At 31.6% G+C, this 16,011-nt stretch overlaps 1 protein-coding gene across 1 annotated transcript; it reads left to right on the top strand.

Annotated features, from left to right (window-relative positions):
* The first annotated feature begins 13,391 nt into the window (after positions 1–13,391).
* On the top strand, positions 13,392–14,311 carry LOC107870658 (E3 ubiquitin-protein ligase RHA2A). Its single transcript, XM_016717251.2, has one exon. The coding sequence runs from the start codon at positions 13,540–13,542 to the stop codon at positions 14,050–14,052; it is 513 nt and encodes a 170-aa protein (XP_016572737.1). The 5' UTR covers positions 13,392–13,539; the 3' UTR covers positions 14,053–14,311.
* The last annotated feature ends 1,700 nt before the right edge of the window (positions 14,312–16,011 follow it).

Here is a 16,011-nt window from a genome sequence, read left to right as displayed (position 1 = left end):
CCTTGCTCTCTTATTCTGCTTCTCCCTCATCTTAATATTTTGCTCCTCTATCTATTGAGCATGGGTCATAAGCCTAGCTATGTTCATGTTACTATTCAACAACACAGATCTGCACTCATAGACCACGCTATCACTCACCCCAGAAACAAACTTACTCATCTTGGCCCTGCTGTTTGTAACCACATGAGGAGCATATCTGGCTAGTTGAATAAACTTAAGAGAATACTCTTTCACTGTCATGTTGTCCTGCCTGAAGTTGATAAATTCTAAAACCTTAGCTTCTCTCAGCTCTAGGGTAAAGAATCTATCTAAGAATGCGGTGACAAACTTCTCCCACTCAATAAGCCCTGCATCATCTAGCCTCTCTGACTTTCACTGTTTGAACCAAATATGAGCAATATCTTGCAACTGATATGCAGCTAGCTCAGCATTCTCAACAGCCGACACCCCCATGATTTCTGTAACCTTCTGAACCTGATCGATGAATTTCTGAGTGTCCTTATCTGACTTAGACCCAAAAAAAATAGAGGATTCATTCGGGTGAAGTCCCAAATCCTAGCTGCAGCTGAATTGACCACTAGGTTGGCCGAACCAACAGCTGGTCGTTCATTCTAAGTAGCAACTAACTGAGCAAGAGTGGTGAATGCAGCTCTGAACTCTGCATGAGAAACATGTTCATCCAAGGGATCTGCTTGGATGGAATAAGGGGCTGACTAATTTTCGTTTCTCCTCTTAGGAGGCATATTTTGTAGAAGAAAGGGAGAAATAGATCAGACTAAGAGTAAAACTTGAGCTCATGCTCACTGGCATGACATAAATACTGAAAGAAGGAAAACTGTTCCTAAAACATCTTATAGCCTCCTGCACATAAATGTGGCGCGCAACACACCCATGTACAAGACTCTACTAGATGCGGCTTTTAGACTTCCTAGGACACTGTTGAACCTTAGACTCTGATACCAAGTTTGTAACACCCCAAATCTAATACCCGAAATGCTACATGGTGCTCATGATCCCGAAGGACCATAAGTTAACCCATGATTGATATTTGTACCTGAACACTACATAATATCTTATATAAATGCAGAAATAAAGGCAAAAGGGCCATAAGGTTCAAAATTGATAAAAACATAACTAATAAAATAATGTCTGGACGAGGTATAAAATACCTAATACTGAAATAATCTGTCTGAACAATATTATAATCTGAAAAGCCTCTAAAACTAAACTATCTGAATAAAAAGTTGATAGGACATATCCCCAACTAACTCCAACTACTGAAACAAACTAAGTAATGAAGATATAATGTAATGATCATGTCCTCCGAAGATGAGAACTCACTTCTAACTTTGACAGCTAAAACTGGAATGTTACTGATACTCTGGAGCACATGATTCTGAACCTATGGTATAGAATAAAACACAATAGCACAAATACGTTAGTACGATTGAATGTACTGGTATGCATGTGAGGTAGGCTGAATGCATGGGGTTTATATGCATGAACAATACTAACTGACTAGATAATATAAACGTGAGAATGCATGCATGAACATATAGTGAATGTAACTGAGATCGTGATAACATGATTACTGAATCTGAATGATGATAACATGAATTTCTGATAACTGATATAACTGATATTGAGCGACTATATCTGATAGTCTAGGATCTGATAGAACTAGCTGAGTTTCGTACTGTTCTGAGTTGACTGTATCTGACAGTTCTGAATTTTATAGAACTATCTGAGTTCTATTACTGAAAATGATACTAAAACTGTGGGATGTAGTCATCTAACTGACATGCCTTAAATAAAGCAATGTAGCTGAGTTGGGGTCCAATCTGTAACCCCAACTGGAAGGGTGCAAATACCGCGCCATTGGTAAGGACAAGCTGTGAGTTACCCTCAACTGCCAGGTACTCTAATGAGAATGGTGGGACCCTCGACTGGCAAGTTAAGCCACCTCATCAACCCTCAACTGACAGGTTGATGTATCAACTTATGCTGGTTACGTAGTTCTGGAATGCAAGGATTACTTCTAAGAATCACACCCTCTACTAGCAGGTGACTTCCCATCCTTGAGTTCACTCGGTGTTAAATCCTACTCACATTTGAATATATACACTGAACATGATTAACTGAACTGAACTGGACTGATTTAACTGAGCTCCGTTGACTGACGGAATACTACTGATATTACTGAGTTACTGAGCTTTTCTGAGTCACATGACTGACTGAGTCCTATGGATCATGGCTTGACTGAGAGTATCGTGGAAACATGACATGGGCTCTAGGCACACAGCTAAATTATTGGGTATTAAATACCTCCAGGACTCGATATCATAAAAGTAATTCGTGGCATAAATTGTAAAGCATAACAATGGCTACACATATATTCATAATTCATTGACTGAGATATTTCATCAAACACTTGACATGCATGAACTTGTATATGAATGAGGATTTCATATTATCATACTAGTACAACACTTTTCCTTCACATAGGCATTTAATCAAACACATAGTGAGCATAGTATATGTAGACAACATTACGCAACAAGTAAACATCATGATTTAGTTCTAATTTCACCATTCAAGGGTTTAATCATGGGTTCACATGAATCTACACCTATAATAATTAGTTCCACTTAAAAATTTATCACCAAACATGGATTAGAATTCAATTGGTCATTATCAACATGAACAAAAGCAAACCCAACATGAAATTCATAAAAATCCATATACTTGAACTTTAAAAAGAGATTCTTGGGCTTCATGGATGAAACGAGTCCATGAATGAACACTATCCATACCTTAGAAAAGAAATCTTAAAGGTTCTTGAAGTTGTTGGATGGATTTCTTGAGATTGACCTTGATTCTTGAGAGCTAGGGTTTCTTGGCTTGAGAGAGAGTAACTCAATTTGGGGAAAAATTAGATGAGTAATGATATGACCATGTAATTTTAGGGCTAAGTACGTGCTTAAGCTGATTAGGGCCATTAAAAAAAGACTTAAAGGCCCTTGATATTAAAAACTCGAAACTGATTAAAATCCTAATTTTGGCACTCGGTGCGATGCGGTGCTATTGCGCCGTGTCACTGGAAAGTGACAATTGGGAACTGGGCTGATGGTGCGATGCGGAGATATCTGGTGCCATACAAATTCTGAAATCTATCCATGGCGTGACGTGGAACAAATCACGGACCCCTACTTGAATTGGACAACTGGTACTTGGAAGTTTTCCACGATGCGGTGAAATTGCGGAGGCTCATTGGAAGTTGACAAATGTCATTTTCTCTTGTGGCGCGGAGCGCCACTAACTAACATTGCGCTATTTTACGACGGGGACTTGAAATAGTCATAACTTCTTACCCGGTTATCGAATTTGGGCGAATCTTATATCGATAAAAACTTATTGAATTTCCCACATAACTAAAAGTGAAAATCTTGAAAATTCTCCATTGAATAAACACCATTCAATTTAGAAGCTAATACTTGACATTCTTAGGACGAAATTAGTTAGGAAACTTCAGGGTATTACAATTTCACCTCTCCGAACTACACGTGCCCTGATTCCCTTATAACCCAGGATTTGTAGATGGTCCAAAATCAGGACTCAATCACATATCTTTTTTTCTTTCTTCTACCCTTTCAAATAATCAGATGGTCAAAACTTGTTTCGTTGTCTACTTCTTTGTATGAAAATACTTCGTGTATTCAAACAAAGAGAGGCAAAATAGACACGTAATTTTGATTCTCCCCTAGTATAAAAATTGATTAGTTAATATTTAATTTATTTATTTATTTTAATTTTATTATTATTTATTTATTAAATATATATATATATATGTATATTAAATTAAAAAAAATATATCCTAAAGAAAACTACCTCAATCTCTCCGCATTTCCCATATTTTTCTCAAACTCCCCATAATTCCATCCTGCACCTCATGTTCCCACTACACATGCACACTATATATACATAACATACTCACCACCCAAGAGAAGGAGGCACAGACGGATGGATACACAAACCAAAAAAACTTAAAAGAAAAAAGAAGAGAAGCAAAGACAAAAAATAAGAAAGAAAAGGAACAAAATAAAACAGAAAAAGTAAGAAGAAGGAGGAAAAGAGGAAGAGAAGTGACAACAAAATTAAGAGAAAACTTAGAAACAAAAGAAGAAAACCCTTAGAAAGGGACAGAAAGGAAGTGACGAGTAGAGTTCGAGGTTTCCGTTTGAGTTTTCGGTGATAGCGTTCTTGCTTTTACAGTCGGTTTAATTTGTCACGGGTTCTTATTCAATATTTGTATTATTAATTTTGTAAGTTTCGTTATGAATCAAAGTATGAAATTATTTTTATGATTCCATACATTGTTTAGTATGTAAAATTTCTCCTTTTGTTGTTTGTTATTAGCTTATGATTCTATTTTATATTGTGTCGTTGATATGATATCTGGATTAAACTAAACATGTGCATGTTTTCCTTTGGACTATATTTTGGTTAATTTAAATTTTCAATTTGGTAACTTATTCAAGTTAAAGAAATTCAATATTCATCGGTTAGGTATTACATGAGTTTCAAAATTGATTAGTTATATTGTTAATGATAATTAAAGACTAACGTCATATAGACCTTGTTTAAGAAAATATAGTTGACATTATTTACTTTTTCCAAGTAGAAATTAGGCATTCTTTATAAACTAAGTGTTAATAATTACTATTAATGGGTATCTTTGTTATAAGATAAACTATTGTTAAACACAGTTTAATTTGAGCGTTTTTTTAGATAAAAAAATGATTGTGAAGATAAGCTCATTTTCTGCTAGTCATAACTATAGTTTTCCTCAGATGTTATAATGATCATTTAAGACAAAATTAGTAGATCTTTTGGCTAAGAATTAATATTATTAGCATGATAAAACAGTGAACTTAGGTTCAAAATTCAAGAAATAGATGTCAAGTATGATGATTTCTCTTTATAATAAATATGTGTCTTGCAGATGATGTTTGAATGTCAATTTTCTCAAAGGAAGGAAAATAAAAGAGAACGAATACAGATAAAAACGAAGACAAAGAGAAAAAAAAATGTTAGGAAAATTTGGAGAAGATTAAAAAAATGAGTGAAAATAGATAAGAAATATTGTCTTGAGTTTATAAGAGATGAATGAATGCCTTTTAACACTAAATAAGTTTTAGGCACATTTAATATATCTTTTTCAATTAAGAATGCAACGTACACATATTTGTGAGATATTTAAAAATAATTCGAGGATGTGACATTGCACCTCGGTAAAGATCGTCGTAAAATTAACTTCTATTAGCCCAATCTAAAAGGTATAAACAGATACTAGATATTCAAAAATGAGCGAATTAAGGCCTGCAAACATAATTTATCCAAAATAGTTAAATCTAAGTATAAGTCCATAAAATGATTTTTAGAATCACGGGACTTGAGGGTGCCTCATACCTTCCCCTCGGTCAACAAAATTTCTTACCCGGTCTTCTATTTTTACAGACCAATATAGAGTCATTTTCTTTTGATTAGAGATTCAATAAGGTGGCTTAGAACACCATAACTCAATTCCAAGTAGCGACTCTGAAAATGATAAAAATAATCCCTATTCAAAACCCTCACTTTAATTGGAAAAATTCTTCGACTCCTCGAGCAAAAAAGAGGTGTGACATTGTCCTTAGACGAGACAAAAGAGTTTCCATGAGCATCAGATTTTCTAGGAGGCATGATTTGAAAAGTGAACATTCGACAATTAGAGGATATTTCATGACCTTAGACTCTAAAGACCGAAGAATAGATCGCAAGATAGGAAAACATTCCTAAATGGCTTATAGTCTCTCCCTTATAAGTGTGGCGCGCTACACACCCATAATAGAGACTCTACTTGACACGAATTTGTTGGACACACAATGACACCAAACCTAGGCTCTGATACCATTTTTGTCACGAACCAAACTAGGGCCTGTCCGTGACAGGTATCTCAAGTCCTATGTGGACCGGACCCCTGCACTTAACCAGACCAACCACAACACACCCCAATCTCGAATGAATTTTGAACATATAAAAAAAACGTGTAATAGATTAAGAAAAATTTAATTCAAGTCTATAACCACCGACTGACGACCAGGCAATCATCCAACCGACATTGCCTAATAACTATAATAGTCTAACAAAGCGTTCTAAGCAAATGATCAAAACTGAATACCAATAAAGTATTGGGACATGTCTCCGACTATAGCCAAAACAAGTCTAAACAATCTTAGACATAAGAGACTAAAACATAAAATGTAGACTTCCGGTGTATGGCAGCTCACCACTTCAGTGTCAACTCACAAACTGACCCTGAATCTGAATCACTGTACAGGAGAAGTAAAAGTATGACCAATTTATGTATCACATGGAGATACTGCATCCAAAGACGGTGCGGTGTGAGTGCTAACATGTAACTCAGGAATAAGGATAACATAATGCCATGATCAACAATTTCAAACTCATTCAAATTCCAATGCATATATATATATATATATATATCACATGCTGCGATAGGGAACAAGGCTTAACGTGCACTTTAAGACTTTAGTCTGGATTGTGTAGCTCAACCATTATTTAGTAGTACCCACGGGCTATATGGGTCCCAACTCTCACTCCCTGTTCGGGCCCCACATGAACTGGAGAATAATCTTATCTATATGAACATGGAGGACTCGAATCTCCAAACATATACTAAGGTGATTTAAGCACCCGATCATGTAATTATTTACGGGGGACTCAAACCTCCCTAATCATAAAATAATAATGAGGGGTCTCGAACCTCCCTGGTCACTTTGACCCCCGCATCGACAAATGTGGTTTTCAATATCGGTCTCTCGGACCTCTACTTTCACGACTCATCTGTACAACTCTTATTAAAGCCCAATTAAAACAAGTATGACACATCCCCATTCAGTGAACCATATTCCACAATAAGGCATACATTGTTGGTATCGCCATACCAACTACACTTGCAAGGTAATAACAACATGCCAAAATAATTTTCATTAACTTGGGAAAAACAACTCCTTTTGTTCGTTAATACAAGGTAGGGGAACACCAACTCCCTTTGTTCATTAAATTAATTCATTGCATTTTAAATACCTCTTTATATCATGCAATAGTTCAAGACTAGTTTAATTTTAAAAATTCTCACATTTTTCATAGTTGAAAACCAATTTCACATTATGGGGTTGGGGCCATAACTACTTTAAAAGTCACAAGTATGGGAAATTCACAATTTTCTAGTTCATTCGTCATACCCATGAACCCACAAGTTCAAAATAATAATTAAAGCATGAATAATCATATGTAAAACATGGGAAAACATTGTTCAATAATAAGCATTCAAAATCCCCAACCTTTGTTTCAAAACCGTCACAAACATCTCGTGAAAATACTTTAGAACACATGCCTTTAACAAATTAACAATGAGAAAAGAGTAACATGCCTAAAATACCGAAGATTGTGGAGAGAATATGTCTTTGAAAGCTCTAGTTGACCCACTTCTTGAAAATCCTAAGTATTGTTGCTTGAGAGAGTATTTAAGAGAGAAGAGTGTTTCTTTTGATGAGTTATGAATGAAAACAAAGCCTCAATAGGTTTTATAGGTCATGGGATATGTTTAGGTCTAGAGAAAAATGTCCAAAATACCCTTTGTATAAAGGTTGAAAACCACTGCCTAGTCGCTACGAGTGACCTTAAGACTCGGACCATCCAGTCATCGCAAAACCAGAACCCCCTTGGGATCTTCACTATAAACCCTAAAATTGGCACCCTACATCTCGTAATGAGACACTACGACTCGTAGGGTCAAGTCACAGTCTCAACAATTTTCATAGAGGCACTACACTGGACAACTTACGAAATACCCTCCTTACGACTCGTTAGGAGTCTATACGACTTATTAAGTCTAATCGTTATTGAGGCAGTGACTTAGAAAAATCCTTCTAGGCTCATTACGACTGGGTCTTATGACCTGTAAAGACACATTACATCTCGTCAGTTGAGTCGTTGTCGGAGCAGAAAGCTCTGAACTCAGAAAATTTTCAAGGACCAAAAACCCGAGACTTTACAAGTATTTTGAGTTGTGACTAGTGTTATTGAAATACTTTAAATTATATCAAAAAATTATATAAATATGTAGTTTTAATTTATTTAATCATAATAATTAATAAAATTACTTTATTAGAGATCATATATTAATAACAAATATAAGTTATTATTAGAAAATTATCAAAAATCAACATAACATAAAGGAGCAAGACTACAACATTAACATGCGACTCTCTTAGATTGTTGTTAGTGATAGTTGACACATATGAACTATATAATTTTTATAATTTTTATAATATGTCAATATCTATCATGTTTAAAGTGTTCTGAATTTTGATTGTCATTATTAAAATATTTTTTAATTTTATTTGAAAATATTTAAATACAGAATTTAAATTTAGTTAGAAATAATAATTAATAAGTTACTTGATTAGAGATCACCTTAACAAAAATATATGTGTAAATTTATACTACATATTTAAATAAAATTTAAAAAAAAAAATAGAGAGTCTAACTAATATTAACCAAAGTTATCCGATCTTAAAAATTGTCGTAAGTTATTTCATATTTTTAAATTTCTTCACTTAGCATTAAAAGGAAAAAAAAAGTTATTTATCAAATTATTTTTTTACAAAATTCGTCCAAGTAAAGTGAGCAAGAAAAATATTCAATCTCCATATATAGAAAAGACCCCATGTATTGAAAATAGTTAATAAAGTATTGAGAAAAATTTAAATTAAAAAAGGATAAAATATATAAAAAAAAAAAAAATAGTTTGTAGTGTGAATAGACATTCAAATATCATTGTGGTCAAACGAATTTTTTCTTTCATATGAGTGAAACAAACCACTCAATCCAAAATCATCATAGCCTCCTTGTATCCGTACCATTTTGAAATCAAGTATGGTTTTAACCATGTTATGATTTGAATTTTTTTTATTTTTTTGGGGGCCTTTACTCTTTAGTTCATCTCCCTATTCTAATTTTCTGAAAATTTAATGATAGCATAGGTAGTCACATAACAATCAAGATTTTATATTGTTTCTACAGCATCATATAATTTGACTCTTCAGATAATTTTGTCAAGAATTCTTTAGTTATAAAAATATGTGATAGTGATTTTTTTTATTTTTTTTGGGGGGGGAGGGTTATCCACGCGTTAGAGCCTGGCTAAATTTGAATCTATATGTGACATTGATTTATTTCCACAGGTTGATTTATTTCCACAGGTCATTATTTGTATTTAAATAACTTTATAGCTTATTGTAAATCAAATATTAGAGTATTTACAATAATAATTTATGCAGACTAGTTTCAAGGATGAAAATTTTTGTTGAATGGACAATCTTAAGACCATAACTTTTACAAATATATTTTTTAATTATTTATCTGATTAGCAAAAAAATAATTTTCTTATAAAATTGTAACATTCTTCACAAAATTAGAAGTGTAAGGACAGTTGACTTGGTTATTAAAAAAAAGAAAATAAGAAAAAATGTGCATAAAGTTTAATAACTTACGATATATTTCATTAACATTCAAATATATGAATTATATCCTAAACAAGAATTATGTATACCTAATTCAATTAGATGAAGGTTAGATCGCAAATCTTTTAAAAAGAAAGAGGTTATAACATTCAGACTAAAAGATTAATTAATTCTAAAATTGTAATTCATAATGTTTGAACTGTAATAAATATTTTAAAAGGTATTTATTGGATGGATAAGGAGAATGATAGAATTTTAATGTTCTTAACTCTCTAAATTTATTAGGCTACTTTAGATGATTATTTATCTGTAACAAGATCGATCTAAAAAAGACTCAAATTATTGATTTGGTGTGATTAATTTCTCGATTTTCTTTGTATAAAAAAATCAAGAAATAATATAAAAATAAATACAAGAGTAGGATAGAATTACATGAGCGAAAACTATTAAATTAGAAATAGAGGAAAAGATAAAGGAAAAAAAAAGTAACAATCAATAAAAATAACAAAAAAAGGAGATTGTAAAACGTAAGGTAATGAGAGCATGATCAAAATGATTCTTCTTTGATTCTTAAAATTCAATTCGTACATTGCAAAACAAAGTATTTAATTTAAAAAATTATTTATTAAATATATTAAGAAAATAATTAAGATCGAGGGCTAAAAATTACACAAATATACAACTTATGTTTTTAATATTATAAAAAATTCCAACTTCCTAAACATATTACAAAAATCTCACATATACACAGAATGTTATGTATATGTCAACTATGTTATGTATAGTAATAGGAAGAGAGAGTAAAATAATTGAAAAAGTGAGAAAGAGTATAATTACTTTTAAAAGATTGATATTTATGTTATTTATACCGAGGACTAAGGTGTCTTTGCCAAATCAATAACATAAAATTCTTGCGACATATGAGATGAGATAATCAAAATTAAGGAAGGGCATTTGCTGTTATTGAATTTGTTGAATTGAGTTTTTTTTTTTTCATTTGATATCAACACTAAAAATATAATTAGAACAACATATAATGTTAGTTGAAGATAGAGAAAAGATAAACTTAGATTGAGATGAATAATGATTGATATTTTTAATTATTATTTTTTAACAATTATCATTAAATCGTATTTGATTTTTTTTATAACGAGCTTATGAAGATATACAATTTACCAATGCAGTACCTTACTATGTTATGATATCCTATTTGTGAACTATTTTCTTATCCTTTTATAACATTAGATAAGAATTGGAGAAATTTAATAGTTTTTCATAACTTGTGAGATTTTCATGTCTATGAGAAAAAGTCATTCAAGTTTTGTTTTTACTTCAAAAGGTAATCAATTTACGGCTCTTTTTTTAAAAAGTCACTGAACTTTAATTTTTATTTCAAAAGTCATTCAATTATAAATTTTTACTTACAAAATCATTCGACCTATTAAATCATTTTTGTAATTAAAATTTATCAACATAGAATTTTAATTAAATCAACATTCTAAGAAACAAAAAAAATTATCGTTTAGACTATTTACAGCCTGTTTGGATGATGGTTTGCCATGGTTTCATAATGTATGGTATGGTGTAGAATAGTATGGTATAGTATGGTATGGTACAGTACCATGTTTGGATGAACTATATCGTTCACTGCGGTTTAATAATAGATTTTTTGTTTGGTTTGATGGTATGGTAAGGTATGGTAACAGGTAAATTTAATAAAATGCCCCTAGTTGTAATACATTTGAGATATCAACTCTTTTATCCATATCAGTGCTAGCGTAACCAGTTGTCCTTTCTTTCTTGATGCTTCTCATAGCTACCCAATAATCCTTTTAAGAAGTCAAATTCACAAAGGTATTTGCTAAACAAAGGTTTGACGAACGCAAACTAATGCAATCGGGAAGTACTTCCCAATCAATAAACCAATTGGTATACATGTATATATCTTAGAGTTCAAAAATCACTTCCCATATATATGCTTTTTGTGCATTCACCCTATTTCCCTCCATTTCAATTTTCAATTTTCAATTTTTTTTTAATCGAATTGAGTTTTTATTGGCATTAAAAACTACTACTACTAAATAACTGTGAACATTTTTCTCACTCTTTGAATTTTTATATTGCTAACAGGAAGTCTTGCAATCTTCGATCTTGTTAACAAATGCGTAGTCTTAGCATGTATTTTGTTGATAAGGATAAAATAGGATTAAAGAAAATTATATAAGGGTATAGTTGGAAAAAAAAAATGAAAATCATGGCACACCACCAATTTAGTGGTTCAATAAATTGCTTCATTTCATGATTATCAAACCATGGAATAGTAACATATCATACCACTATTTTTAGAAAACCATGTAAACAAACATGGTTCCCATGATAACCATACTATAGGAAATCACCATCCAAACAGGCTATTAATGACCCAAGTCGCTAAAAATATAACATTGACCCCTTTTAAAACATTTAAATGATTTTACAACAGCTTTGAAAGGAATGCCACCTAAACACACTTTACCCATTCTTCCCATACTTGCATGAATTAATCAATTCTAGTTTTACTGACTTAATTACCCAGAATGAGTTGATATAGAGTACAAAAGATGTAGATGTGGGTTACTGATATTCTTATATAATCTTGAATAATTCTTATTTTATGAACTAGTTTTCAGCGTAGTATTTGGTTTTCCGCGTAGTATTTGGCCTGACATTTAAAAAGTTGAGCAACAAATTAAATTGATGATGACATAAATAAGAATTAGGGAATTTTATGAACTTTTTAAAATTGTTCAGAGCGCAATTATAGTAATAAATTAAAATATTTTAGACTATTAATATATAAAAATTAAATATTAGGGAGATATATATATTTTAACTTATCGATTAGAGACTAATTCGATTTATTATGAATTAGTATGTAATGTTGAGTAGGTGGCGTTAAATCGTTCAGAATAAACGCAATTATAGTAATAGATTAAAATGTTTTAGACTATTAATATATAAAAATTAAATATTGGGGAGAGATATATATTTTAACTTGTCGATTAGAGACTAATTCGATTTATTATGAATTACTATGTAATGTTAAGTAGGTGGCTTTGAATCGTTCAAATTAAGCGCAACTATAGTAATAGATTAAAATGTTTTAGACTATTAATATATAATAAAAATTAATATTTGAGAGAGAGATATATTTTAACTTGTAGATTAAAGACTAATTCGGCTTATTATGAATTAGTATGTAATGTTGAATAGGTGGACAAAGCCACATTATAAATTTGAGTTTGGGTTTATCTTCCTTTTTTTTTTTTTAATTTTGGATTTAAATTAAAATTTAATGTGAGTAAAATTTAAGGAAAAAAAGTAATTAAATAAATCGAGTGACTTATAAATAATATATTTATAATTCAGTAATTTTTTGAGAAAAGAATAATTAGTTGAGTAATTTTAGATTAAAAATTATAATAATATAACTTTTTGGGATAAAAATTATAAATTGAATAATTATTTAAAATATTAATTTTAAAAAAAATATACAACTTAAAAAATTTAAATTGTATGTTCATATAAATTTCAGTTCCATCTGATATAATTTCGTATCATCAAATAAATTCTAAAAATAAAGTAGATCAAATTTGAAGGAAAGATTATAAATCACAATATTTTTCAGAAAAAAAATAAATAAATCAAGTAACGTAAAGTAGAAATTGCTGCGATGAAGCGGATGGCACTTGAACACACCTAATTGTCTGTCCCTCTCTATCCCTTCCCACGTAACCCCGTCCCTCCAAATTACACCCACCCCCACGCGCACCCTCCACCGACCCCCACGAAAAAGCACTCTATGTACCCTCATTTCACACACCAACTTTATATATATAACCGCTAAGCTTTAAAAAAACAATAACCAAAGTGATTGAAATCTACCAAACTCTAATAATCCCCCCAAAAAATGGGATTACAAAATCAATTAACGGATGTTTCTACTGAATCAATCCCAATCTTACTAGTTACCCTTCTTATTAATTGCTTAGGCAATCTCCGTTCCTTCATTTTCTCTTTCAGTCAATTCTTCGTCATGTCGACTTCTCAAATGAATCATCATCCTCCAGTTCATCGAGAAGACGTTCTATATGAAACAGTGGGTTCCGGTCTAGCCGGGATGGTTATGCTAGCCGAGCAGCTCAATTTGAACCGGATGTTTTCATATGCTTTCGATGATCAAGGTGATGATGAAGCATCCGGTTCGAGCTGCGTTGTTTGCTTGAGTAGGTTTGGTGATGGTGAACATGTAAGGAAATTGAGTTGTAAACATATTTTTCATAAAGAATGTTTTGATGGATGGTTAGATACTTTCAATTTTATTTGTCCAATCTGTCGATCGCCTTTAGTTTCCGACGAGCGCGTGGACATCACGCGAAGGCGCGTTGTGTGGGATGTGCTTGATTGGTTTTCTTTAAGATGAATTTACATGGCTGGCGATGATGATGATGATGATGATGAAGGATTTCTGATGAGGTTTTCATTTTATTTTACTTATAAAAATGTTTTTTTGGTTTTTTGATACAGTAGTTTTTTGGAAATTATTTTCCAGTTTTTGAAGAGCTTTATTTATGTGAAGTTCTTTTTCACTACTGTAAAAAAGAAAGGTTCTTTTTTTGGGGGCTTGTCTGTTCGTAGTTTTCGACGGGACTAATATTTTGCAAATTTCCTTTTCCCGATTACTATGGCATAAAACATTTATTTGGTGATTGGATTACTTCATTTCTAAATTAGCCGCATAGTTTTAGAGTTATTTTCATAATAATTTGGAAACTTATTTAGAAATTACGTCGTGGGAGTACTAGCGGAATTAGAATTTAAGGTTCACGGGATTGAAACACCACAATTAACTCCTAAATCCGTTTCTCCATCAGTATCTAATATTCATATTTAAACAGCTTCTCTACTTCAGAAAGCAGTAGTGCTGAAGTAGTAGTGTGGATGTCAATGTTATTGTTGTAGGCGTGAATTATATAAATTTGTGCCACAACAGACATTTTTAAGGTGTGTTTTGAGAGGGAGGAAACTGTTTTCGATTTGTTTAGGGTGCATCTGATAAGGAGGAAAATGTATTTTTATTTTTTATGTTTGGTTAGTTGATATATTTGAAAAATATTTTCCCTTTAAGAAAAATGAGTTTCGAAAAGTAACTACAAAATTTCTTTATTTATTCTTAAAAACATTTTGGAAGCTTCGCTTTTATCTGCCATCCAAAAAGGTCATTTGAAGTGTTCGGTATAAACTGAAATAAATTCTACATTTCTCTTTTTTTTTTTTTTTTTTGCTAGTTTTCGTTTGGACAATCGTTTCTAAATTTGTTTCATGGTTGTCGTATTTTTGTTTGCACTTACTTCGACAAAAAAATTAACAACATGCTAAATTTATTAAATTACCTGTATTTACTAGGGTAAAAAGAAAAACACATAAGTAATTATATTTCATTTATAAAATAACAAATATTAATGAATATTTATTTTTAATAATAATAAAATTAATCAGGAACGGAGGGAGTATAACAAATAAAAGTTGTCAAAGAGTTATTTTTAATACATAAGATACTGTTGTGTTCCAATAATTTCTTTTAAGGAAAGTGCATCGTCAGTGTAGGTTGTTCTTACTTTTTCCCATATAAAGAATACCTGATGAAATTTTAAAAAAAGACGATGCTTTCTCACATAACCTGTGTAATTCTGAAGTATAAGAATTAAAGAGAACAGTGAAATGATCTCGTGGATTTTTGTATTTATTTTTGTTTGTAAAGTGGATATTTCTTCTTAATTTTTTGTCATTTGAACCCCTCAATTTATCAAAACACAATATTTTAAATTTCTTTGACTGGTAATCAAACTTATATGGCATTAAGGTGGTTGAGTTGGACACGGCGTGTTACATGCATTAGTCCGAGTGGGCATCATTTCCAACTCCTACCTCCCCCTCCTCAGGGGCGAATGCACAATTTTACGTGTGGATTCTCGGGAATCAATAACTTTTGTACGGTTCTTAAATTTATATTGAAAAAACTAATAAATATATAAGAATTATAAATTGGAAACCCACAAAAACAAAGTGTGTTATTGATCTAGTGGTAAAAATTATAAGTTAGAAATCCACAACATTTAAATTCTAGATCCGCCTCTGCCCTCACCACATACTCCTACCCCCTTCATTACCCGTCTTTTATTCTTCATTTTTACCATTAACGGATTCCTAATCCTTCATTTTCCACCACCATCGTATCTCCACTCCTTTATTTTTTTTATCGTCTTTAAAACTATAATTAATGATTGAGATCAAACTATCAAAATTATAACTTTCTCAATTAATAATTCTAACTAAAAATCTTTTCAAACTAAATAAGAAATTTCAAAATCTATAATTTTTA

The sequence above is a fragment of the Capsicum annuum genome, chromosome 5 (genome assembly GCF_002878395.1).
Source record: "Capsicum annuum cultivar UCD-10X-F1 chromosome 5, UCD10Xv1.1, whole genome shotgun sequence".
In the NCBI taxonomy this organism is placed as follows: Eukaryota; Viridiplantae; Streptophyta; class Magnoliopsida; order Solanales; family Solanaceae; genus Capsicum; species Capsicum annuum.
This window is presented reverse-complemented; position numbering and strand designations above follow the sequence as displayed.

Coding starts and splice junctions, on each gene's coding strand:
- LOC107870658 (XM_016717251.2), top strand. CDS start 13,540: ATGGGATTACAAAATCAATTAACGGATGTTTCTACTGAATCAATCCCA.